At 37.3% G+C, this 13,115-nt stretch overlaps 1 protein-coding gene and 1 pseudogene across 1 annotated transcript; one reads left to right on the forward strand and one right to left on the reverse strand.

Annotated features, from left to right (window-relative positions):
- The first annotated feature begins 1,727 nt into the window (after nucleotides 1-1,727).
- Nucleotides 1,728-5,551, forward strand: LOC113328940 (alcohol dehydrogenase-like 3). Its single transcript, XM_026575940.1, has 10 exons — nucleotides 1,728-1,884; nucleotides 1,974-2,110; nucleotides 2,209-2,258; nucleotides 2,346-2,677; nucleotides 3,327-3,409; nucleotides 3,633-3,708; nucleotides 4,018-4,079; nucleotides 4,586-4,684; nucleotides 5,014-5,175; nucleotides 5,259-5,551. Exons 1-10 carry the CDS (start codon nucleotides 1,809-1,811, stop codon nucleotides 5,367-5,369), a joined length of 1,188 nt encoding a protein of 395 aa, XP_026431725.1. The 5' UTR covers nucleotides 1,728-1,808; the 3' UTR covers nucleotides 5,370-5,551.
- A 4,319-nt stretch (nucleotides 5,552-9,870) lies between these two features.
- On the reverse strand, nucleotides 9,871-12,365 carry LOC113328881 (annotated as a pseudogene).
- Nucleotides 12,366-13,115: the final 750 nt, after the last annotated feature.

A 13,115-nucleotide genomic window follows, 5' to 3' on the forward strand; every position in this document is an offset into this window, starting at 1 on the left:
TAAAGCAATTACAGTTGGGAGTTCATATTTTCCCCTACGTAGAAAATTTATATGGTGAGGAAATCAATATTTTCCCACAGTAAATCAATCCTATGGTTAGGAAATCAAAATTTCCCAACCGTATCTAGTTCTGAAACTGATTTTTCAATTTCTAATTTAATCAAATCTAACCTACTCATGAGATCAAAAGCAGTAAAAAAAGTTTTCAATTTTTACCTATTTAAAATTATTATTGGCTGAAAATCGATGATTAATCAACATTGAAGGAAAAAAAATGAAAGAAGAGAAAGAAAAGACGAAGGATGAGAAAAAGAAAGGTAGAAGAAGATGACGTCTTTTTTTTTCTTTCTTAGGATTAATCTTAACATTTGTTTTTGGATTTAGATATAGGTTTGGTAATTAGATCGGTTATCAAATTAAGGGTATTTTTGTATTTTTGACAATAAATAGTTCCCCTTATCCATATTAACGATAATTAAATCAATAGGAACCCTCGAAACCAAATCGACTGTAACAATAGGTTTCATTAAAACAAAAAAACTACAAAATATCTATATAACAGTGAAAGGCTGAGGCTCACTACTATGACCCTACATGGACGGAATTAGCAAAGTCTCCTCCTATGACCCCTACATGGTCCCCAACTCGTTAGACTGCTTATATATATCCATTTCGTGCCCTTAGTCCGAGGGAATTAACGAATTATTCCTATAGATCTCCAGAACCGCTTTCTTTTTTTAAGTTATCTTCTCCTAGTATCAAAATCACCATCAACAATAATACAACACCATCCCTTACATATTCATTCTCTAGATCAAAAACTTTTTCTTCGCTGCAATGGTTACCGTTCTACTTTTATGTATCGTATAACTTTTTCCCCAAAACATTAAGAACTTGTTTGTTTGCAGCTGACTCGGCGTCTGAATCTGAGTTAACCCCTGACTCGGACCGAGTCAGCAGTCAGACCGTTTGTTTTCCATTTTGAGTCAGATCTGACTCGACCTCTGACTCAGACATAACCCCTGACTCGGACTCATTTGAGTCAGGTAACAAAATACCCCTGACTCATGGGACCAAACCACTGACTCACTTATTTCCGAGTCAGATGAGTCAGATCTGACTCAAAACAAACATATCGACTCAGATCCAGATGAGTCAGGTGATTTCACTCAGATCCAGATGATTCAGATCCAGACGACTCAGATGAGTCAGGAGTAAACAAACATGGTGTAAGACTCATAGTGTAAATTTGTTCGTATTAATAAAAGGAAATATATAGTATCTTCTCGATTCGGATAACTAAAATAATCAGGGTACAAATACTATTCGATATGTAAGGGATAAGATATTCTCATGTAATAACTTAACTATTTTGACTTCACCCTTCAGGATTCGGCAGCAAACTCTTCAACGCAGTGGTGCTCATATCCAAAAAGAAACATATATAAATAGAAAAAATGATTTTAAATTAGGTAACAGTCAAAACTAAAAAGCTCAAAGAGTGGTCAACTATTTGACTGGACCCAACCGTGAAATCGGACACTGTGCGGTGAAGATGGTCACTTAATTCATTCTCCATCATAATTAACGCCCATCCTCCCCAACCGCTGGCCCATTCTCCGCCCCTTTTTTTCGTCACCGGTACGCCTTCATAATTAATTGTTTCTTTTGATTGACTACTTGACTTTCAACTTCCATGTCTGACTTCCTCAGACTTCATTTGACATATATACCGCTAGGTGTATCCAGAACGAAGTGTAACAGAGGAAAGGTGAGAAATTCACAGAAATTGATAGACAGAGAGAATAATGGGTAGCTTAGAAGGCAACAACAATGGCTCCTTCAATCCAACTGAAACAAGAGGAAAGGTGATCACTTGCAAAGGTAATAACTTAATTTAACTCTCTCCTGAACTTTTCACTAATTAATCTGAAACTTACTGATCTCTGTTGATTGTGTTGCGGTTATGTAAGCTGCTGTTGTTTGGGGACCAAAACAACCATTTGTAATAGAAGATATACAAGTCCATCCTCCTCAAAAATTGGAAGTTCGTATTAAAATTCTCTATACTTCTATCTGTCACACTGATCTAAGTGCTTGGAAAGGAGAGGTACGTAATTATAATTAGAAATCGACCGTCCGTAGATCCTTATTCATTTTCATTGTCGTATGACTTGGAGATTCTAACTCACTTTTATATGATTGAAGAGTGAAGCCCAACGAATCTATCCTCGCATACTCGGCCATGAAGCAGTTGGGTTAGTAAAATTAAATCAGTCTTTGTTCTTGAATAAATCGTGAGGTTATACTACAATTGTTAAATGATGTGGTTTATGTCTGGACAGGATCGTCGAGAGTGTTGGAGAAGGAGTTAATGATATGCAGGAAGGAGATAAAGTGGTACCGATTTTTAACGGTGAATGTCAAGAATGTATTTATTGTGAATCAGAGAAGACTAATCTATGCGAGAAATTTCGGGTGAATCCGTTCAAAGGCGTTATGCATCGGGACGGAAAAACGAGGTTTACAACTCGGGATGGGTCACAACCGATTTACCATTTTCTTAACACTTCAACATTTAGTGAGTACAGTGTTGTTGACTCGGCTTGTCTTGTTAAGATCGATTCAGATGCTCCACTTAAGATGATGACTTTACTCAGCTGTTGCGTTTCAACAGGTAAAAAACTCATCCCCTTATATTTTGTGTGATTAAGAGATGACAAGAACTTATGTTATGACTATCAAGGAGTAGATGACTAGATTTGTCGAAGGCATGGGTCGGTCTCATGCCAGTGTCGCGAAATCAGAAATTAGGTTCAATCCGTGAGCTAACTAACCAAATCGAACATGAGAGGTTCCTGGCCAAATCCGGCAATTGTGTACTTCACTTTCACTCCTTATATCAGTTCGCGGTTGAACCATTTTCCAAGAACACGTGGTTTGCTAGATAACATATAACCCCGAAAAATGGTAGAGTTTGTTACGTTTCGTATTACCTTTCAGCCTATCTTGACTGACATGAATAGTGGTGGATCATTCATTCAATCATGCACCTTTCAGCCTATTTTGACTGTCATGTATTGAGAAAGGGAAGAGCAGTTGAAGAGGCATGATCCTCCTTCCTTAATAAGCAATAACGGTTTGGGATGCATACCTTTTGTCCGTCGTAATAAGTATATATATATAATAAACAAGTGTATGATATTTGGTTTTTGTTCTGAAGTGGTATTCACCATGGATTTTATGGTAAGATGATTAACTTTTATGTGACACTCTTCATATATATATATGAAGCTCAATTCACCCTCATGTTTTATTGCCTGAAGGGGTTGGAGCCGCATGGAATACAGCAGATGTGAAAGAAGGATCATCTTTATCCATTTTTGGATTGGGTTCTGTTGGACTTGCGGTGAGTGTTTTCATCTCTGTTGCAGATACGTATGTACAAAAATGGCCAGATATTTTAACCCATACATAGCATGTTCCGGTGAAGGTATTTCCAACAGGAGTAGACAAAGGTATAATCATGATGATGCAGCATGTTGATAGTTGATACCGTCAGTTGGCCTAGTTATTTGATTGTTAAAGATGCGTAAATCTACGTTTCATAAAATTTTGATCGTCTAATTTAGGTTGCCGAAGGTGCACGAGCTAGAGGAGCTTCTCGAATCATAGGTGTCGATACTAATCCGTCCAAGTTCATCAAAGGTATTTAGATTCGTTTTTGTATTTATAAGATCCGTCCAGTTTTTGAAAGGCAATATTTTTTATAAGAAAAACAAAACAAAAACAAAGAGACTAAAGTATTTTTTTTTTATTATTATTACCACATATTCTCTTCATAGAGTCTAGAACCAACGTATTTCTGGACACATCAAAATTTTGGATATTGATTTTTTTTTTACAGTGTGGTTCTTTCTGCAAAGAAAAAGAATACGGCTTCAAATTTTACTCTTAAATTCTAATTGGCTTTTTTGTATATTAAATATAATTCACAAGCTAATTGTACGATTTTAGGTGCGTCGATGGGTGTAACCGATTTTATCAACCCAATGGACTCGGATAAACCTGTACATGAGGTATGTAAAGAACTTTCTTTTAATACGACGTCTTTCTCAGTTGGACGACTTTATTTTAAAATGGAAAGCAAAGTTAATTATATGGCCCTCATTGCCTCATTAGTCGAAGTTGAGGTTGTTTTAGTGGGTTAGTTGCCTTGTAAAGTTTCTTTTGCTTTTCTCTTATTTCTCGTGTTCAGTAGTCCTTTGCCTTGAAGGACCTGTTTCCTTTCTCTTGTGGGTGCTCGTTTGTACTCTCTCTTTTTCTCTTAATATATATTTCTTCTTTGCCGACCATATAAACTAAGATTAGTAAATTGAGATTGTTTACTTGAACACGATATATATCTTTGTTGTCAACTTGGGTAGTTGGAAGTTGACACAAGTTATGTGTATGCGACAAATTCTTTAACATCACCATGAATAATTTGGAGGATAACCGGCACATCTTCAAATGAATATCCAACTAGCAAGAAACGTATACATAAATGGTGATATTTGCTGTGAATGACGTTTTTGTTGTACAGATAATTAGAGAAATGACTGGAGGGAAAGGAGTTGATTACAGCTTCGAGTGTGCAGGCAACCTTAGCGTTCTACGGGAAGCATTTCTATCCACCCATGACGTACGTATCCCAAGTTAAATTTCATTATGCTATGTTTCCAAATGTACCTCCACGACTCTGCCTGGAATTATTTTATTTTTTTTAACCCTGGAATTGCGAACTCTTTTGAGTCTTAGTCTCTTCTTAGATAAGAATAAAACAAAAGTACTGGGCATCTCCCATTTATTTACATAGGGAATTGAAAATTACAATAATGATGTATTTTTATACTGTTCTGGGGAAAAATTATGTGATCTTACTGTGCATCTGTTGTACGAGCTAGCCAGTCACCTACCTGTCGTATCCAACATTGATTTCAACCCCCATTTTTGTTGTTGTTGTGCACACAGGGGTGGGGTCTAACAGTAGTTTTGGGAATTCACCCAACGCCAAACATGATGCCTCTCCATCCGATGGAATTGTTTGATGGTCGGAAAATCGTTGCATCCGTCTTTGGAGACTTTAAAGGGAAGTCCCAGTTGCCCAAATTTGCAGATGACTGCGTTAGCGGGGTAAGTAGTAATTATTTACATCTGTTGTTCAGTACGATATTTGTTTGCTGTTGTTTTTATTTTATTTTTTCGTCTCTGGCAAGGTGGTGAAACTGGATGGATTTATAACTCATGAGCTTCCCTTCTTAAAGATCAATGAAGCATTTGACCTTCTCGTGAATGGTGAATCTCTCAGATGTCTTCTCCAACTTTAAGTCTTTTTTTTTTGTTCCTTTCTTCCACTGAGGGCTTTTTGCCGTCGTCCATATTGAGGGGTTTTAGTCATCAGTTGAGAATTTGTACGTTAATTTATAGTTTCTTACGTGTTTGCTTCGTTGTATTGTATAACATCAGTGAATATGCATCCTTATAAGGACTTTCCATTGAGTGATTTTAATTTTCAGTGACGCATGGAACAGGAAGTGACTGTAACTGATTGTTACAATGGTCATTCTGCCATTATTTTGGTGTCACACCACAAACTCCATTTCCAAACAGAAAAGAACAAAATAACTACATGTGTTACTGAAAATTTCCAGTGCTTGCAACCTAGAATCTTTCTTTGGAAACCTATATCAAAAACAGCTTGAATAAGTGGTGGTAGTCGAAGAAGAATGACTATTCCCGTGATTTTTCCGGTTTCTTGTTAATTCCCAAAAGAAGGTGAAACAATTACCTTTACGGTGAATACTGCACATGATTTATCCTATTTTTATCGATCTTTCGGGTTCCACCATGGATCTTATCAAAAACTGGTCAACTTCTCGTTTATCAGCTCGTATTAATTAGGTGTGGAAGCGTCTTCCAAGTACTGTTCTCTGGGCTATTTGAAACGAGAGAAACGGTAGAAATTTCAACAATAAGGAGCGAAAAGTTGAGGAGCTGATTATTGACATAAAAATGAAAGCTTTTCAATGGGCTAGATACTCTCCATGTATTTCTGGGTTAGTAGTTAGCGATGTTATTTTAATGTGTATCTTTCTTTACTGAGCACAATAAGAAAAAAATAATTTTATCCTATTTTTATATATGACTTGATTGGACTAGTGTACTATACCGTACTACTCTGAACATAATTCAATTCAGTTTCAACCCTAATTCACCTAACGGCAAATTATAGCTTTGTATAGTCCTACCGACTTTGCACATCTGACCGCGTAAATACCACAAACCATTAACCATCACATATTTGGCCTTGAGGACCCACGTTATCCATAGTGCGTCCAATTGGTAATCTCTGAATGAAAACTCCTTTTCAACTTGTGACCCAGGTTGTTAGTCTGGAAAACTCAGTTCCACGTGTTGATATTTAATTTCCTTTGTCCGCAAGGATGCCAATAGTTCCAGTCTTACACTATGTTTGTTTACTCCTGACTCATCTGAGTCGTCTGGATCTGAGTCATCTGAATCTGAGTGAAATCACCTGACTCATCTAGATCTGACTCAATATGTTTGTTTTGAGTCAGATCTGACTCATCTGACTCAAAAAACGTGAGTCAGTGGTTTGGTTCCGTGAGTCAGGGATATTTTGTTACCTGACTCAAATGGGTCCGAGTCAGGGGTTATGTCTGAGTCATAGGTCGAGTCAGATCTGACTCAAAATGCAAAACAAACGGTCTGACTGCTGATTCGGCCCGAGTCAAAGGTTGACTCAGATCCAGACGCCGAGTCAGCTGCAAACAAACAAGATGTTAGTTTGTAGCAGTTCATTCTGGTTCTGGTCCTGAACCGGTCCATTATTGTGGTTGTTCTACTTTGCGGAAGGAGCAGGATCCATAGGAGATTCCCGAATCACTAGTGTTGATACTAATCCGTCCAATTCGCAAGTGTAGCCATTTACAATTGGCAGACGACACATTAGTGTTCCTCGATGCTGACTTGAAGCAAGTTAGATTTTTGAAATATATTCTTTTATCATTTGAGTTTGCCTCAGGGCTGTGTACAAATTTCAGCAAGTGTAGTCTCTTCGCGATTGGTGACGTGGTCAATTTAGGCGAGTTGGCTGCCGTTTTAGGTTGCAGCTGCGAAGCTTTTCCCTCCATATATCTCGGTCTGCCTTTTGGTAAAAAAACATTGTTTAAGAGAAAATGGGACAGGGTTGTCGACAGACGCAAATGTAGGCTTGCAACCTGGAAAAGGAGTTGGCTGTCAAAAGGCGGTAAGCAAACTTTAATTAAGAGCGTCCTTCTTAGTTTACCTATTTACTATTTCTGTATCTTCATGGCTCCTAAATCGGTGATCCAGCAAATAGAGAAAACTATTAGATATTTCTTTGGCACAACTCTGCCAAAAAGAAGAATGTCCATTGGGTTGGTTGGTCCAATTTGGGTAAACCTTTTAGACAAGGGTGGTCTGGGTATCCGTTGCATTAGCACCATCAACAGGGCTCTAATGAAGAAATGGTGGTGGAGGCTTGAAAGAGAAAGAAATGCTTTATGGGCTAAGATCATTTTTGAAAAACATGGTTGTAGTGATTTAGGATGGAGAACAAAAATGTTCACTGCTGCTCACGGGATCGGTGTGTGGAGAAACATTTGTAAAGTGGCTGATAATTCTTTGAAGTGCATTCAGTTCAGATTGGAAATGGAAACAAAATCCGTCTTTGGGAGGACAAATAGTAGCCTCTTGTTGTTGCTTTTCCAAGGATTTATGCTATTGCTGGTAGTAAACATTGTTCTTTGGCTTCGCTGTTCAGGCCAGACGAGTCCGGTTATCATTGGGCTTTGGATATTTCTAAAAGAAATTTATATCAACGATATTTCTTTGCATATTCAATGGACTATGCCCGAGGATTTTAAAGCTTTATTGGAGAGATGGAAACTTTTCAAAGTCGGTAAGAGAAAAGCAACTGTTTGCCAGATAACTCCTTTTGCTATTTTTTTGGGAGATTTGGAAGGAGAAGAATTCGAGAATTCATGGAGGCGGGATTAAATCTTTTGAAGATATCAAGATGTTAATCATTCAAAATATATACATGTGGAGCTCAGCGGAGAATATCTTCGGATATTACTCGGTTAATCAGATTATGTTTCAATGGGAAATAATAGTTTCTATGTAATAGGTTTTTTTATGATTTTTTCCGGTGTTGTTGGGATATGGTGATCTCTTTGTATATAATGTAAATATCTTTTCCTTTTTAATATATCCTTACTTTATCAATTTTTTTTTTTTGAATACGAGGAAGATATGATGCAAAGAATTGTCGAAAGAAAAAATGTTGAATAATAGCGTAGGCGAGACACATTTTCGACATCTGAGATGTTGCTAGTCTACGTGATGATACTAAGGGAAATTCCTATGGTAATGTTCAAACTCAAAAAAAGAAATTGAGCCACGTGGATGGCCAAACCTGTTTCTCCACTTTGATAAAGCAGGATAAAATTAACAGATTTGGTTTTCTAGGGCCCCACTAGTATTTGTTTTTAATATAAAAAATTTTGTAGGATAAAGCTGAAAAATAAAATATAATATTTAGGTGAGATAAAAAAGAATGAAGTGAGATAAAATAGGATGAAGTGAGAAAAAAAAGGATAAAGTAAGATAAAATAAGATTAAAAAGTAGTAAAGTAATCAGGGATTGTACTTGGCGTGAATCCAAGAGTCGCGCGTGTGAATGAGAAAGTCGCTGGCGCGCGTCAGTGCTTTTAACGGTCGCGTTTGTGCCAAGCTCGCCCGGTCTTATCACAGGCGCGTGCTGGGTGGTCCATCTCGATGTTCAAATCAACAAATTAGATGATTTTAACATCCATTTTTCATGTTTGTTGAGTTCATAGCCTAGTTAGTAAGTACGCGAATGATTCGCGAATCATTCGCGAATTTTTCCGTATCACGAATTTTACCGTCTTATTCGCGTACGTTTGCAACTCCGAACCCAAGTCGCGTATTATGTGTCATTCCCGGATTATTCGCGAACCGTTCACGAATTTTACGTATTCCGAATGATACGTCCGCTTAATTCGCCATAAATTCTTTAGCTTTTACTTTTCAAAGACTCCACTTTTTGGGCTTTACTGCCTTCCGAGCATACACGACCGAATATTAGACGTGTTCTAATTTTTATGAAACAAAAACGACTGAAGAGATTTGAAGGTGAAGGTGAGAGAGATCTCAAACTCACTAACCAAGCATCTAAACCACCATACGACGTCCTCTTAAATAACTAGTGTTGTATATATTATTAATATCATCATATTAAGTTTATTTTTTCTTTAAATAACTCACACATATGCATAAAAATTGGTCTATGACCTTATAAATACCAATTATTTGTTATATATAGATACCGAATTTTCGGAGCCGAACTCACATTTATAAATCGAATTATACACGTACGTATGCCGTTCCGAATTACTGACAAATCACGTCTCGTTGACCGAATTTTGGACCGAATCTGGGTTTTACAAAATCGTATAATACTCGTACGTTTGCCGTTCCGTACGTTTGCCGAATCCCGAATTGCTAACTAGGGTTCATAGTGGGAAAAAAATGAACAGACTCCAAATTTGTTCATTCCATAGGAACTGCTCTAAACATCGGTTCTTATAAAGTGAGACGTTTTCATGCATGCACCGTTTCGGAAAGAAAAAAACAACTCGGATTTCGTAGCACTTCTTATTCCTTAACGTAACTTTCTCTCTGTTAAGGTGATAACAAGATTTGAGTTGAGACTAATACAACACTTAAAAAAACGAAACCAGAGAGTGTTTAAACTCATGATTAACATTGAGGATAATCTTTAGGTGGTGGAGGAAGCTTCATCCACGGATATGGTCCGTCCTCAACTAAGAAAGCGGTTGCTAGACCCATCCGCATATGAAGATCGAGATGGCAATGTATTAACCAAACCCCTACACAATATTAAAACAAACAAATTAGGCATGTCTTTATTAGCCAAATGACACTATAAAAATCATACAGAAATATTTATATCAATGATATTTTATACACAAAATTGGTTAAAAAAACCAAAAGCTATAATTTTTGGGTAAAAAAGACATCTAGGTTTTGATACTATTTAAATGGACAAAAATGTTAAAATAGTCAGGATGTAAACAGTTTCATCCTACCCATTGTCAAATACTTTTTCTTATTTTTAATTTACATCAAGATGCATCCAGTTTCATCCTCGTTATTATTTAAGTTTAAGCCAGGATGAATCCAGTTTCATCCTTATTATCTTTTTTTTTTCCATTTCACCTGTAATAACTTTTACTCATCCATTATAATCATGTTTTAAAAATATTTTGACAAATGACCCATTTTCCGTATTTTATACCTGAATTGTTGGCCCGAAATCTAATAACAGTCCATCCTCCGGTAGGCACGGCAACAGTGTTTCTTTCCTGTGGGTTAACATAGTTGAATTTCTTTTTGTCTCTCTTTTCATTATATGTCCCAAACAAACCCTTGTGCCAGTACATGGAAATCGAAACCATGAATATGCATAACATGACTCTGAGGAGTGAGGATATTCGTATTCTGAAAAACAATCTCCACCTTGGAATTATACTTCAACCTTTTAACTTTTGTGTTCTGCGGGATCCAGAGTGATTGGTTTTTGTCGGTAGCATAATCGAATTTTAGTGGTGGTTGATCGGGAAAACCTTCGGTATAAATTCCTGTTGCACCCCTATAAGATGCTTCCAACAGTGATATGCTGCTAGGCAACTGGAATGACTGGATATTCATGCTCGCTGAGAACAAAATATTAGATCCAAATGGATTACCAACACAGGTATTTGGTGTTTGACAAGTGGTAATACCCAATCCGACAGTGATCAACATTTTCACATCCACATTGCGCGGAACCTTCACAAAAAACGGTCCATTCTTTAAACCGGTCAGCTCGCCGTGGAATTTGTAAGCTGTTTGGGTGTCGTTGAAAGCTGTTAGGATTGGCATTTTGGGTGCAGAGGCAGATGAAATTGAAGTGGTTCCCCCTATGTAATGAAGGATTCCTGTGGTGGCAATTGGTGAGAATGGGGCAGGGTACATGGCACTAACATAAGGACTTGCTGCTATGTAGTAATCCCCAATTGGTTGATCAGTCTTTAAGAGGATATCGGTTGTTTGGCCTGGACCAAAGACGACTACATCCGTGTGGTAAGGCTCTGTGTAACTGGCGTCTATTGCGACGACTATGAACTTGTGATCAGCAATGTTGAAAAAGAATTGATTATTGATGGCAGCGTTGATAAGCCGAAGCAGATAGGTTTCACCTTTTACCACATTCAACTTATATGTATCTGTTGTTTTGCCATTTTAATTCAAATAAACAACGTGCTGATTAACTCAATTCAGTAGTAAACTTGATGAAGCTTGCCAAGGAAAATATTGAACAAATGTGATGCAATCAAAAGTATAATTTTGTACTTACGTTTCTTTGAACAGGGGAATAGATCACCAAGACAACCATTGATTGAATAAGCATCTGAGACATTGCGACACCACCAATTTCATACCTATCCGCTCAACGTCCATCACGTTAGCGTTCCACCACTCACCTAACATAATAGGGACTTCTTTATATGGTTTTGGGAATGGGTAGCTCCGACCAGCCCTTGGACGAATTATGAGGGCACCATACACAGTCGCTCGCATATAAGATGTATCTGCATGCCACCACAGGGTTCCTTCTTGTTTTGCGACTTTGAATTTATAGGGATACTTGTTTCCTGGTTGTATTGGGCACTGGTTTGCATATTCTTGTCCATCTGCCCATGCAGTAAGTAGTTGAAATATCCTTGGCGTCCAAATTGTCTTGCGTTTAAGCCAAGATCCCAAGTTCCCCCCACTAGTCGAGTCATCTTCAAAAATAAATATTTATATATAACCCCATCTCTGTAGTAGTCATTCCATGCCATAGATCGCTGTGTTGAAGTCCAACCACTTCGAACAACTTCCTTCAGGAAATTAATTAGTAACTTTCGCGCAGAGCAAAATGTCTTGTCTTGTTGGTATAGAAAGTGACCTATGGCATGGAATGACTACTACAGATACGGGGTTATAGAAATATTTAGCAGTATGATGAACTGATCGAACTAACCCCGGCCACCGTGAAATCCCAACACCAATCTGTCTCGGTAAACTAAGCTTCATTTTGATACCAAAACTAGACCAGCACCAGCATGCTTAGAAGAATCAACAAAACTGTGAATGAAAGTTTCCTTAGTCCTTTTGACGATATCATGCAACAAGTATTGCTGCTCCATTCGATGGGGTTATGGTGGTTGCTTTGGTCACACTTCTAATTTTTGTATAACCCCAGCTCTATACTACTAAACAAAAAGGTTACTCACAAAGAAAAATAGATCTCCAAAGCACTTCATATATGTAGAACGAACATAAACATCAAGAAATCTCGAAAGATTGTGTAGTAATGGTGGTACCACTAATTATTAAAGATTTTTTCACTGCATTAATTATACGAGCCTGGTTCATCCGTATCCACGGTATGATGTCTGTTGGAAAACGATTAATAAAAAAATATTTTTTTAAAGTTTTAATAAAAAATTATAATTTATTATTTTCTTTTATGAATGAAACTTTTTAGTCACACATTGTGGAGTTTCCAATTTTTAGTAATTTTAAGAAACTATATAAACTTATTAGTCCCACGTTATGGAGTTACCACTTCTTAAATTATTTTATTCCATTATATAAAGAAATTCACTACTTTTGTAAAATCGAGGGGAAAGGGGTTGCTCTATATTTTAGAGGGATTCCTAAGGGAAAATATTTTTATAGCGTTTCTTAAGAGTTCGCGATTTTTCTTAACGGTTTTTTCGGAGTTGCCAAGCTCAAGTTGAGCATCTACTACATATGCTAGTAGTAGGTGTAGTAGGGTGTTCCTGAAGATATCCGTCCTGTGAGGGCTATAGCATCACTCTTGAGTGTAGCCGGGCGCTAATGTCTTAAGGGAAACGTGTTGAACACGTGACTCACTCTGTTTTTTCCAAAGT

The sequence above is a fragment of the Papaver somniferum genome, unplaced genomic scaffold, assembly GCF_003573695.1.
Source record: "Papaver somniferum cultivar HN1 unplaced genomic scaffold, ASM357369v1 unplaced-scaffold_114, whole genome shotgun sequence".
Taxonomy (NCBI): domain Eukaryota; kingdom Viridiplantae; phylum Streptophyta; class Magnoliopsida; order Ranunculales; family Papaveraceae; genus Papaver; species Papaver somniferum.